The sequence below is a fragment of the Podarcis tiliguerta genome (assembly GCF_965153285.1).
Source record: "Podarcis tiliguerta genome assembly, chromosome: 13".
Lineage (NCBI taxonomy): Eukaryota > Metazoa > Chordata > Lepidosauria > Squamata > Lacertidae > Podarcis > Podarcis tiliguerta.
The window spans coordinates 39,862,675-39,874,978 of record NC_139546.1 but is presented as its reverse complement, the minus strand read 5'-3'; the positions used below and the strand labels follow the sequence as shown (position 1 = coordinate 39,874,978).

The 12,304-nt window shown below is 44.0% G+C and overlaps 2 protein-coding genes across 3 annotated transcripts; both read right to left on the bottom strand.

Annotated features, from left to right (window-relative positions):
- Positions 1–121: 121 nt before the first annotated feature.
- LOC310662819 (C-type lectin BpLec-like) lies at positions 122–11,844 on the bottom strand. 2 transcript variants are annotated; one of them, XM_083409973.1, is made up of 6 exons: positions 11,627–11,844; positions 2,507–2,582; positions 2,175–2,266; positions 1,756–1,896; positions 1,414–1,528; positions 122–383 (listed from the first exon to the last, which is right to left on the bottom strand). In XM_083409973.1, the coding sequence occupies exons 2-6, from the start codon at positions 2,571–2,573 to the stop codon at positions 316–318; spliced, it is 483 nt and encodes a 160-aa protein (XP_083266099.1). In that variant the 5' UTR covers positions 2,574–2,582; positions 11,627–11,844; the 3' UTR covers positions 122–315. The 2 variants fall into 2 exon arrangements, with proteins under 2 accessions (XP_083266099.1, XP_083266100.1); XM_083409974.1 differs by lacking the exon at positions 11,627–11,844 and adding an exon at positions 3,749–3,881.
- On the bottom strand, positions 10,549–10,992 carry LOC310662227 (ribonuclease pancreatic-like; the record flags this gene model as incomplete). Its single annotated transcript, XM_083409000.1, has 1 exon — positions 10,549–10,992. One exon carries the CDS (start codon positions 10,990–10,992, stop codon positions 10,549–10,551), a length of 444 nt encoding a protein of 147 aa, XP_083265126.1.
- Positions 11,845–12,304: the final 460 nt, after the last annotated feature.

Genomic DNA, 12,304 nt, shown 5'->3' with positions numbered 1-12,304 from the left:
TATAGTTCTCTCGCTTCCCTGGGGAGGGAGTTTCAAGGATTGCCCCTGCTTGAGATTAGTGGTCTTAGAAGGGGAGCTGTTAGCATGGATGGGCAGAGAAGGACAGCATTGCACCAGGAAATACATGCATGGAAGCAAGTTTATTGAGGTTAAGGGAAAAACTGAAGATAATCTCTACAGGGATGTTTATTTTGAAAGTGATGATTAACAACTGGACATTTATGTTGAGGGATGGGGGAGGAGGGAATTATATCAGAAAGGCTTCTGATGCCAAGGCAACTTCCTAGCAGACATAGTTCTGAAGTACCATCTCCTTCAGAGTTCTTGTTTGCAGACGAAGTTGTTCCGAACTCCGCAGGCTCTATCATTCCACTCCTGAAAACCTAAAATTCAAGACAAAAGATATAATCGAAGACATAACAAAAATTACTTGCCCAGTTGTTTATTGCCTCCATGCATGTAGCTTAGAGTAGGAATAAGGAATTGGAACCAGATTGCAGGCTTGACCCCTAGCTGACCAATAATTTACAAGCCATTCACCTACAACACTTCAAAGTGTTACATGCTCTTTAAGCCTAACCATTTCTTAAAGAAACATAGCAGAAAAACGATGGGATGATCCAAACCATAGTATGTGTGGCAACCACTGTTTTCTGGATAAAATATGCAAGTGATGATAATCACATGCAGTCAAAGTATGACGACTGACTGTAGAGAAACCATGCACCTTGTGGTGTGATTGAAAGTTACCCTAAATGACTGGCAATGGGACCACTGCTGGCCTGGGCTACAGATATATTAAATTGTGAACCTTGAAACAGAGAAGCACCAGGCTGAGGGTTGCATCCACTCAACTCATATTTGGAGTCAAAAGGTAAAAGGTAAAGGTAAAGGACTCCTGGATGGTTAAGCCCAGTCAAAGGTGACTATGGGGTGTGGCGCTTATCTCTCGTCAGGCCAAGGGAGCTGACGTTTGTCCACAGACAGCTTTCCGGGTCATGTAGGCAGCATGTCTAAACTGTTTCTGGCACAACGGGACACTATGATGGAAGCCAGAGTGCACAGAAATGCCATTTAGCTTCCCATCACAGTGGTACCTATTTATCTACTTGCACTGGTATGCTTTTGAGCTGCTAGAGTCTACCCAGATTGCATTGATTTTGATGGTTCTAGGTTTAAAGTGAGATCATAGAACTGTAGAGTTGGAAAGGTCCCTGTGGATCATCTAGTCCAACCCCCTGCAATACAAGAATATGCAGCTGTCCCATACGGGGATTGAATCTGCAACTTTGGGGTTATTAGCACCATGCTCTAACCCACTGAGCAATCCCCCCTGTAGAAATCCTGGAAATTGATGAAGAGAACAGAATATAGTCAATTCTTTATATTAGTCCCTGCAAATGGCTTCCTCACCTGTGCTAAATATCAGTTCCACACAATGCTCTTTGTTGTCTGAGTTGCCTGGCTGATTTGGATACCAGTTTTGGTAATTGTAGGTTGATTCATCAGCCCACCTCCAACGCCCATTCTGCGTGAAAGAGATGGAATAGATTGTGCAATCATTTGTAATGAGGAGTGCCAAGATCATGGGTATTGCCAGTTATGGTTGAGATATTAGAGGAGGAACCCCATAGAAAAGAATCAAAAAGTAGTGTATGAGATTCATCCTGGGTGATTTTCAAGATACGTATGGAATGATGATTCTAAGAGCTCACTTCTCTGTGACAATGACCTGAGTAAGCGAAGGCAACTCACCTCACGGGGATCATGGAGCCCAATCCAGACATGACTTGGTTTTTTCTGGTATGTGGCAATGTGCTTGGCCACCAAGGCTGCCTCTTTCTCAGTGAGAATGGAGGCAAGATGAGTCCCACGGCCATAACTTTGGCACTCAATCTAAGAATGGAGAAGAAATTAAAGATGATTTGCCAGCATTATCATATTCCACCAGTACAGATCAGGGAGAAATTCAATACAGAAATCCCATAACAGAAACTACAATAGAGACATCAAATTTTTCAAAAGTAGGGTGTCCATGACTTGACTTTTGAAAAACAGGGGGTCCACAGTACTTAGCTAATTGGAAGCCACAGCTCCAAGGGAACTAGAAATCTGATAGGAATCTCACAAACATACATACAATTATTGTTTGGTAGGTGAGGCATGCTTCTTACCTCAGCTTCATACCATGACATCTTATAATCGAAATATGCATAGCAGTTGCCCTGGTTTTGCATCCAGTCCCTGGGGCAGGAGTTGGCCTTGGCTGTAAAGTGAGAGGAGAAAGAAGTAGAAAGGGAGGACCAAAGCAGTAAGAAGCTTGCTCTTTGTGAATACAATTGAGGATTCCATTGAATATTTTAAACTCAAAGGTACTGTTTTGAAAATCCTGCTCCTTTGTCTTAGTAGCATGAGCTGGGCTACTCTCTGTTGAAAATATAAGAAGTACTTTTTAATGACTGCTTAACTCCAAGCAGACTTCTGGGTAATTTGGTATTCTGCTCACCTCCTGAGAAACAACTGGAGACCAGAATTCCAAGGTAAAAGCTTAACTTGATGGTGAATCCCATCATCCTGTTGACCTTTGGGAAAGAGGAACATACCATAAGTGCAGCTGGTCTATTTGTTGATGGTCATTCATTCAAAGTGATGATGGAAGGAAGGAGGATGAAATATTTTCTATATTTTAAATCACAATTCTCCTTTATTTGAGCTTCCAAAAAGTAGAAAGATTAGAGGGAGAAGAGATAAAGAGAAAGAAAAGCAAGTGGGGCTGTGGGTTAAACCACAGAGCCTAGGACTTGCCAATCAGAAGGTCGGCGGTTCGAATCCCCGCAATGGGGTGAGCTCCCGTTGCTCGGTCCCTGCTCCTGCCAACCTAGCAGTTCGAAAGCACGTCAAAGTGCAAGTAGGTAAACAGGTACCGGTCAGGCAGGAAGGTAAACAGTGTTTCTGGTTCGCCAGAGTTGCTTAGTCATGCTGGCCACATGACCCGGAAGCTGTGCGCTGGCTCCCTCGGCCAATAAAGCGAGATGAGTGCTGCAACCCCAGAGATGGCCATGACTGGACCTAATGGTCAGGGGTCTCTTTACCTTATGTGTGCATAATATTACCTCAATACCCACCTTTCTACAGTTGCTTGAAGTGAATGGTATCTGTGGGGACTTATATTGATCCACTTTTATATTATGAGCAGAGTAATACTAACAGTTTGATCTCTGCTGTGCATGCAGGAAGTTTAGAAGAAACAGAGTTACCTATCTTCTGGCAAATTAGAACTTTAATGGCAGAAGGGCTTGGATAGTTTGGTGAGCTGAGGTAGACCTCCACTGTTCATTCCCCAAAGTGAATGTCCTCAGGATGAAGGTGGCTTTCAATCCACTGGATCAAAGCTTTCACTGTTTGTCAAAGAGGTGCCAGGATTTGGTCCTCTTCAACACCTGCCTTGAGATGGTGTATTGAATACCCCCATCCCAATGGAGCCAATGACTAGTAAATCACCTCAACCACAAATAACTTCTTCCATGGCTAGAGCCATGTTTGGAAGTGGAAGACAACTTACTAATTTGCACCACCCTATCCCATTTAGGATTGAACTAGAAGAGGGAAATCCCCTGGGGGGACTCGGGGGCACTTTGCTGGCAGAAAGGTGTAGATGGGTGGGTGTATTGCTAGTGATAGCCCCCAAACAAAATATAAATCAGTGACCACAGTGTCAAAAGTGAATTTGTGGTCACATCCAACTTACCCAAGTTCCGTTCCCTTCAAGTGATGGATATTTTTGCACAAGCAAGGCTGTCTCCCCAGCTGCTGCCTACATTCTTATATAGCCCTTGAGGGGTGGGGCAGTTGTCCTTCTATGGAATACAGATAAATAGAGAAAAGGGTTATTACCAAGCCCCCTGAAAACCACAAAATTTGCGTATTAGCATCCAAAGGATTTCTTTCTGTCAGGTGCTGGCAAAGTAAATACTGTAGATATGATCAACATACATAAACAGCCTGAGAAAATAGGTCTTTATATAAGGTATATAAAGGAAATGCCAGTGGAATGGGTGTGCTTGTGGCAACCATGCTCAGGGAAAGTATATTGCAGTACCTCATTGCTGTGTTGTAGTTCCTCATTGCTAAGAAAGGCTGTTGCTATGTGCCTTATCACTATGTGCCTTAAGAAGATGCATAATAGCTGTAGCTACAGGTAGGTAGCTCTGTCGGTCTGCCGTAGTCAAAACAAAAAAATAAATAAATCCTTCCAGTAGCACCTTAAAGACCAACTAAGTTAGTCATTGGTATGAGCTTTCGTGTGCATGCACATTCTTCAGATACACTGAAATAGAAGTCACCAGACCCATATATATATATATATATATATATATATATGCTGTGTTCGCATTCTGTGGTTGGAAGCCGTTGGCTCAATGAACCAGACTCACCTTTGCTTTGTAATATTTGTTTAGAGCCCCTGGCTCATGCCATTAAACAACATCGCGAGATTCTAAATATTATTTGAATCCCACTGTTGGCCCTAATTTTCCAATGCGGGCAACCCTAGAATATATGTACGTAGCACCTTGGGCTGGTTGGGCAATATTAGGATCAAAATATCTGAAATCTCAGGGGACTCTGGAAACAAATCACTTACAATATGGTTACCAGATTTTTTTCAATGAATCCAGGGACACTTTTCATCATCAATGGATTTTGTATGGGGACTGATTTGTAAATCCAGGGACTGTCCCCAGGACTCGAGGACGTCTGGTAACCTTAACTTAAAAGAATATGGAATATATTGGCTAATAAAAACAATTTTTATCCATTTTCACATTCTAAACTTACCGTATTTTTCGCCCCATAGGACGCACTTTTTCCCCTCCAAAAATGAAGGGGAAATGTGTGTGCGTCCTATGGGGCGAATGCAGGCTTTTGCTGAAGCCTGGAGAGCGAGAGGCATCGGTGCGCACTGACCCCTCTTGCTCTCCAGGCTTCAGGAAGCTATCCGCAAGCCTTGCAAGCCCTGTGGGAGTTCCCACGGGCTCACAAGGCTTGCGGGCAGCAGCCTGCCGCCGGAAGCACGGGGAGCCCTCCGGAGGACTCCCCGTGCTTCGGGCGAGTGTCCGCAAGCCTTGCGCGCCCGGCGGGAGGTCCCACTGAGCGCACGAGGCTTGGGGAGGCAGCCAGCCGCCCAAAGCACGGGGAGCCCTCCGGAGGACTCCCCGTGCTTCGGGCTAGTGTCGGTAAGCCTTGCGCGCCTGGCGGATGGTCCCGCCGGGCGCGCGAGGCTTGGGGCGGCACCCTGCCGCCGGAAGCACGGGGAGCCCTCCGGAGGGCTCCCCTTGCTTCTGGCGGGTGTCCGCAAAGCTTGGGGCGGCAGCTGCAGCTGGGGGGGGGGGAATAATTTTTTTTTATTCATTTCCCCCCCAAAAAAACGAGGTGCGTCCTATGGGCCGGTGCGCCCTATAGGACGAAAAATACAGTACTCTGTGGGGAAACCCCACACTACGAATTGCGAAACATATGGTGATATGGTAAAAATTGGATGGAAGCAGGTGTATTGACATTGGACCAACTCATTGATGGGGAAGATGAATTTTATACTTTTGCTATTTTATGACAAAAATATCTTCTATCAGATGCAGCCCAATGGCAATATCTTAAATTACAACATCTCCTAACAAGTGTGTTAGGATCGTCAGCCCTTTCAGCTTCCAAGATACCTGAGATATTGGAGCAATTGGACAGCTCATTCAAAAATAAAAAGCCAGCAATTACTTTTTATGGATATCTGTTAAGCAATACACACGTTCAATATGCAGACTGTAAGAGATGATTGGAATAAAGAATTAGAACTTCCATTATTACCCAGACACTGGGAAAATGTACTAGCTTCAATACCTAAGGTGTCACTAGATTTAAAATTAAGACTAATACAACAGAAAATAATATTTAGAGTTTATTGGACCCCTTTACGGTTGTATAAAAAAAAAAGGTTAGCTAAGATAGCTCAGTGTGGAGATGTGGCAAGAACAATGCCTCTCTGAAACACATGTTTGTACAGTATTATTTACTTAACAAGTTTTGGAAGAAAGTGCTGGACTGTGTAACTATGACTGTGCAGAAAAAGTTAAACCGTTCAGCGGAGAATATTTTATTGAACTATATACCTGCAGTATGGCAATGATCAATGGGGCAATGGAAATAGATTTTCCGTGCCCTGATGGTGGCCAAGAGGAGGAATATTGAGGAATTGGAAAAATAAAGATATGATACCCTTCAGTCAATGGACTGATGATATGACATCACTGGCGATTTATGAACTGACTGCTTACAGGCACAGACTCTGTATGGATAAATACGATGACATTTGGAATGTGCTTATACAAAATGTAGTAGGCTATTAGCATTTACATAAGCACTAGGACAATAACACTATACCAAATAATACAAGAATATATGGGAATATCGTTTATTGCTTTTTGGGGGGGGGGTATATTTTCATTTGTATATGTATCTTTGTTGTGTCCCCCCCCCCCACCGTATCACTTTATTTATTTTAACTGAAATCACCTTAATGAAATATATTATGAAACAGCGCCTGTGAAGAAGCGGAAGCTGGCACTGCTACCGCCACCAATTTCCACCGGTGGCACAGCAACAGGACACCTGCAGTGGTGCCACCTCTGGGCAGCTGCCTCTTTGGTGATCTGGTCCTGGAATGGAGACACACACACACACACACACACACACACACACTGGTGGGAACTGCAGCTGTGCAACAGTACAACTAAAATACTTCCTCAGTGTGTCTCAAATGTTCATCAACCAAATGTAGCTTTGAAATATGCTGGCAAATGTTTGGTCATTGCTGTATTGTGGAATGCCACTGGCTGCCATTACGTGTGAATATATGTTCTTTTTATTTGTAGGTCTATACTTCTCACTTTTTGGGACGTGGATGGCGCTGTGGGTTAAACCACAGAGTCTAGGGTTTGCCGATCAGAAGGTCAACGGTTTGAATCCCTGCAACGGAGTGAGCTCCCGTTGCTCAGTCCCTGCTCCTGCCAACCTAGAAGTTCGAAAGCACACCAGTGCAAGTAGATGAATAGGTACCGCTCTGGCAGGAAGGTAAATGGCATTTCCGTGCGCTGCTCTGGTTCGCCAGAAGTGGCTAAGTCATGCTGGCCACATGACCTGGAAGCTGTACGCCAGCTCTCTCAGCCAATAAAGCAAGATGAGTGCCGCAACCCCAGAGTCATCCGCGACTGGACCTAATGGTCAGGGGTCCCTTTACCTTACTTCTCACTTTAGAAAATAAACTTAATATAGTTCATTTTAGGGTGGGTGTGTTCCTGCACTGTGGTCTAAACCACTGAGCCTCTTGGGTTGCCGATCAGAAGGTTGGCAGTTTGAATCCCCCTAATGGAGTGAGCTCCAGTTGCTCCATCCCAGTTCCTGACAACCTAGCAGTTTGAAAGCACACCAGTGCAAGTAGATAAATAGGTACCGCTGCGGCGGGAAGGTAAAGGGCATTTCCATGCACTCTGGTTTCCAACATAGTGTCCAGTTGCACCAGGAGCAGTTTAGTCATGCTGGCCACATGACCTGGAAAGCTGTCTGTGGACAAACGCTGGCTCCCTCGGTCTGAAAGCAAGATGAGCGCCACAACCCCATAGTCGCTTTTGCCTGGACTTAACTGTCCAGGGGTCCTTTACCTTTTTACCTTTTACTGTTGAATTTATGTTATGTAATTTTTACTAATGTTTGTTGCATGTCGACAGTCTCACTGGTTCCTTTCTTAGATTTGCTGCAAGCAAACAACTTCTATAACAGCACTATGAGCAGTTTTGGTATGCAGTTCTGTGTTGTTAATAATTTACATTTGCATGCAAATCTATTTAATTTTTAGTGCAAACTTCCTTATTTGTTTATTACCTATGTACACACAATTATTCTGCAGAAGAGAACTTCCTTTTAAATGGCACAACAAATATGTAACCAATTTGAAAAGCGGTAGGTGTCAGCCTTCAAAAATGAGAAAGTGGAAATGTGTATAGTACTCACCGGCACTTGATTTAGCAGTACTAAAAGTGGTTGGCAACTTCACAGCCCTCTAGCACTTGGAAGCCAAAATCTGGGGTGCCATCTTCCCAGACACCATGTTCCCATTTTTTAATTGCAGAAGCATGATGGCCATTTTGATTGCTGCAATCTCTCGCATTTCCATGCCACAGTTGCTGCCCTTTTTCACCCATGGCTCCCCAAAAATGTTCATTTTGAGGAGCCACACAAGATTGGGGGAAATTGTGCCACAAAATCTTGTGAGCTCATGGTAACCAAAATGGCCGCCATTTTCTCGTGATAAAACAAAACAAAACAGGATGCCCCAGTTTTTCCAGGACATTTGCAGGGTATGCAGTCTCCATGTTAAAAACCACTGTCTTGTCTGTGAAAGCATGCGTAGTACATGATTAAGCATGTAGCACATGATTTAACAATTCTGCAATCAGCAGCCTCTTTCTTAAAACCATTTTTTTCACTACACTTGCCCCCCCTTCACAGTAGTGTAGATACTTGATCTGTGTATGTCAGGGGTGCCCAAATGTATTTCAAAGAGGGCCAGATTTGATGACGCTTTTTTGAGGATTGAAGTTGTTGAGCTCCCCCCCCCCCAATTTTTAATTGGAAGCTTTTTTAAAGGATTTTACCCCAGGACATATACTGCCACAGGGGCCAGATTAATTCGACGAGATTAGGCCCTCGAAAGGGACTTGGGACATGCCTGGTGTCAGTGGCGGAGGAACCGTCTCCAGCACCCAGGGGCGCCGAGGGACAGGGCGAACTGCCCAGCGGTGCACATGCAGTGTCTGTACAGACTGCGCACACACAGCATCCCATACGGACTACGCACGCGCTGCAGCCCATACGGACGCTACGCGAGCGGCACTCATAATAACTGCGCGCCCGCCCTGGGCCACTCTACAGCTGGGGGAGGCAGAGGGCCATCTTGTCACCCCCCCCCAGAGTGGTGCCCGGGCAACCCGCCCCCTCCGCCCCCCTTCATATGCCTGGTGTATGCCATATGATGTTTACTAAGCTTATTGCTTGTTACCTATGAGAACAGAAGAGGAGTATGATGCCACATAGTGAACACTGGAGAGCAGCTGTGGGCCACCTGTGTGAGAGGTGTAGCTACCAAATATATCCTCCTTTCAAAGTTAAAGCAATTTTTAAGCAATTGACCTCAGAAATGTGTTAATTATAGAGAAACTATTGTATCAAATTAAAGCGTATGGCACATCAGATTATAATATGCCAAAGAGCACGTATTTATTTGCAAATATGCTCCACATCTGGGTTCATCTGGTAGGAATGAGGTCTCTCTAGTCCATTGACTCAGCTCCTGAAATGCTATGGAAAGTTTATGAACATTCCAGTACTGAGATTTTTTTTTTTGTTTTTTAATCTTGTCAGCTCAAAAGGACAAAAGACAGATTAGGCTATTGGTAGGAAGTGAGTATAGTGGTGCCTCAGGTTACATAAGCTTCAGGTTACAGACTCCACTAACCCAGAAATATTACTTCAGGTTAAGAACTTTGCTTCAGGATGAGAACAGAAATCGTGCTCTGGCGGCATGGCAGCAGCGGGAGGCCCCATTAGCTAAAGTGGTGCATCAGGTTAAGAACAGTTTCAGGTTAAGAACGGACCTCCGGAACGAATTAAGCACTTAACCCGAGGTACCACTGTAGCAACACTTTCTTTATCTAGCTATTAAAATTAGTGCCAAGGCACAAATAGGGATGGACAAATCTGTTCATATAAATTTCTCCCGGTTTCTCATTCTTCCAGTCTTAAATTCTGCTCCAGTTTATTATTATTTTTTCCAGTTAATCAGCATTTTAGTACATATTTCCTCAATATACACATTTTTGCAAGCAGTACCCCCCGAATACAATACATTTCTTTATATAATTTTCACAGATATGTGCATTTTTACGCTCACATTCCCTTAGTATACTCATTTTGGTCAGCATAACTCGGATGAAGAACTGTATTGCAAAATTCAGAGAAGTATGTATTTCGAATGTTTTGGTTCCCATGCAGTTTTGGAGGGTGTGAATTAGGCAGTGCCACATTAAAATGTGAATCAAAATGAATTTGTCACTCATCCCTTGGTGCAACAAACGTGGCTCGTTTATACTTCTGCTTAGAAATTTCATGTTGTTTGGTGAAAATGCTGAGGAGGGGACGCAACAGGTGATGCTTTCATTATCATGGTGGAAAGAGGGAAAAGATACCCAGAGAGGCCAAAAGGAAAAGGGATGAAGAAATGTCACCCAAAGGTATTTCCCATAGCTGCTTCTTGAAGAACTACAGTTACCTGGGTTCCCTGGGAAAGCAGATGACTCTTAGAGCAGCAAAAGTTTGTATTGTGGATATGTTACAGAGATACATCAAGGAGAAAGTATGCAGGATAATAGAACCGAGTTTGGGCCCACATGTCCAACAGCTTCTGGCTTTTGTAGATGGAGGATGAGTTGCATCACCATTTGCCTATGTCCTTTGAGTCACATAGTGAGTCGGATGGTTGCCGGTGCAGGTCACACGAATGCGTAAGTGTGCGGGTTTGCCACTGTACCTGCAGTTGTAAGGAGGTGGGCCACCTGTGTATCTGCAGATGACCATATCGAAGGAGTCTGTGCTGTCAAAGTAGTTACTTGAAGGAGTCGCTCTCCCTCTGCACACTTGCACGACACTTATGGGGAAGTCGTTGATGAAGGTACTTGTCTCTTTGCAAACATATCGAGTCATCCCTCTCTGCATCATCATCAGCGTGCAATAGGTGTCAGGGTGGGATGTTGGGTAGCTTTTGGGGTAATCTATGTGCTTCCAAACAAAAGCTTCTCGGGACTGTCCTTCACCGGACCGCACAAGCAGAAGCCCAAGAAGGATGGCCAGATGCACCAGCAATGAGCAGGAGACCTTGAAGGACCACATGGTGGTGGCTTGGAATCTACAGAGAGGAGGGGGAGGAGGAGGAGGAATAAATGGGGAATGTTAAAGTGGTGCCTATTTGTGTAGGATGAAAACAAGGCCATATACAAGATGAGGTAGTAGAACCTCATGGTCTAGAGTGAACCATTTCAGGTAGTAGTGCTGGTGGGCTGAAATTAGGGATAAGGGAGAAATAAGATTCAGTTCACATTTAAAGGCGAATCCATGAAATCAGGGCTGTCTGAAACAGTGTACAAACCAAAACGCTGCTGTCCTTTGACATTCACATTTTTTCCAAATTTTAGCAATGCAGTTGTTGTTGTTAGTAAAAATTCTATACCACCCTTCATCCAAAGATTACAGGGTGCTTTACAATATAAAGACATGAAAATACATACTACAATAACAAACATTAAACATATTTCCATAATCAGGGAAAGAAACACCAATGAGAGGGGTGTAGATAGAGCCAGTGGTGGAGAAAACTTAGAAGGTAATATTGTTTATCTTCACCTGGTGATTTCTGCAAATCTTGTTACTGCTGAAAGGTACAAAAGGACCCTATATTAGTTTATGGACTGTATGGATGAAAAGAACAGACTCAGAGCAAGACTGATTAGGGTGATTTCCTACTTACCGTATATATAAGAAAGAATGACAGCAACAAGAGTAGCTTTTCAGGTGGGAAAGGACTTTATCCTGGTCTCCTCTGATCACTTACGCTTAGTGAGATCCCACTTATATTCCATAAGGTTGCAGAATCTCTCTCCAGCACACAAGCTTTTGAGTGGCAATGTGACTTCTCTCTCCTTGTAAATAGGGATCTCTTCCAATGTAGTTAGGCACTCTCCCAGCTCTGAATTGGGAAATTCTTACTTTTCAACTTCATTCATTGGTCAAGGGACTCTTGAGTATATATATCCACCTGATGTTTATCTCACTCAGTGCAGTTCTCAGAAGCTAAATAGCAGCTGATGCCCCAACCAATTTTAATCTTAATATTTCTGCATGTTGAATGTAAGATGAGCCCTGGTGGGTCAGATATGCATCAAGCTTCTGGAGTGCCTAGAGAGGGAACCAAATGCTGCCAACAACTTCAACACCTCCAACTATCCAGAAGGCACTCCCAAAAGTATGACGGGGGGAGACCAAGGCACGGGGATATACCAGGGTGATGATGGGTCAGAAAATATGGAGCAAATGTTTTCTTCTGGGTAGATATGGATAAGCTTTCACTGTTGACTGCTAGAGAGCCTAGAGAGGGAAATGAAAGCTGGCAACACAACATGAAAGAAGCCTGTGGACAATAATTTAT

Bases quoted from the DNA above. Each gene is read 5' to 3' on its own strand.
- LOC310662819 (XM_083409973.1), bottom strand. From the start codon at position 2,573: ATGATGGGATTCACCATCAAGTTAAGCTTTTACCTTGGAATTCTGGTC. The intron at 1,897-2,174 runs GTAAGAAGCATG...CTCCATTCTTAG, and splicing joins TGTCATGGTATGAAGCTGAG to ATTGAGTGCCAAAGTTATGG. The intron at 384-1,413 runs GTGAGGAAGCCA...CTTGAATTTTAG, and splicing joins GGAACTGATATTTAGCACAG to GTTTTCAGGAGTGGAATGAT.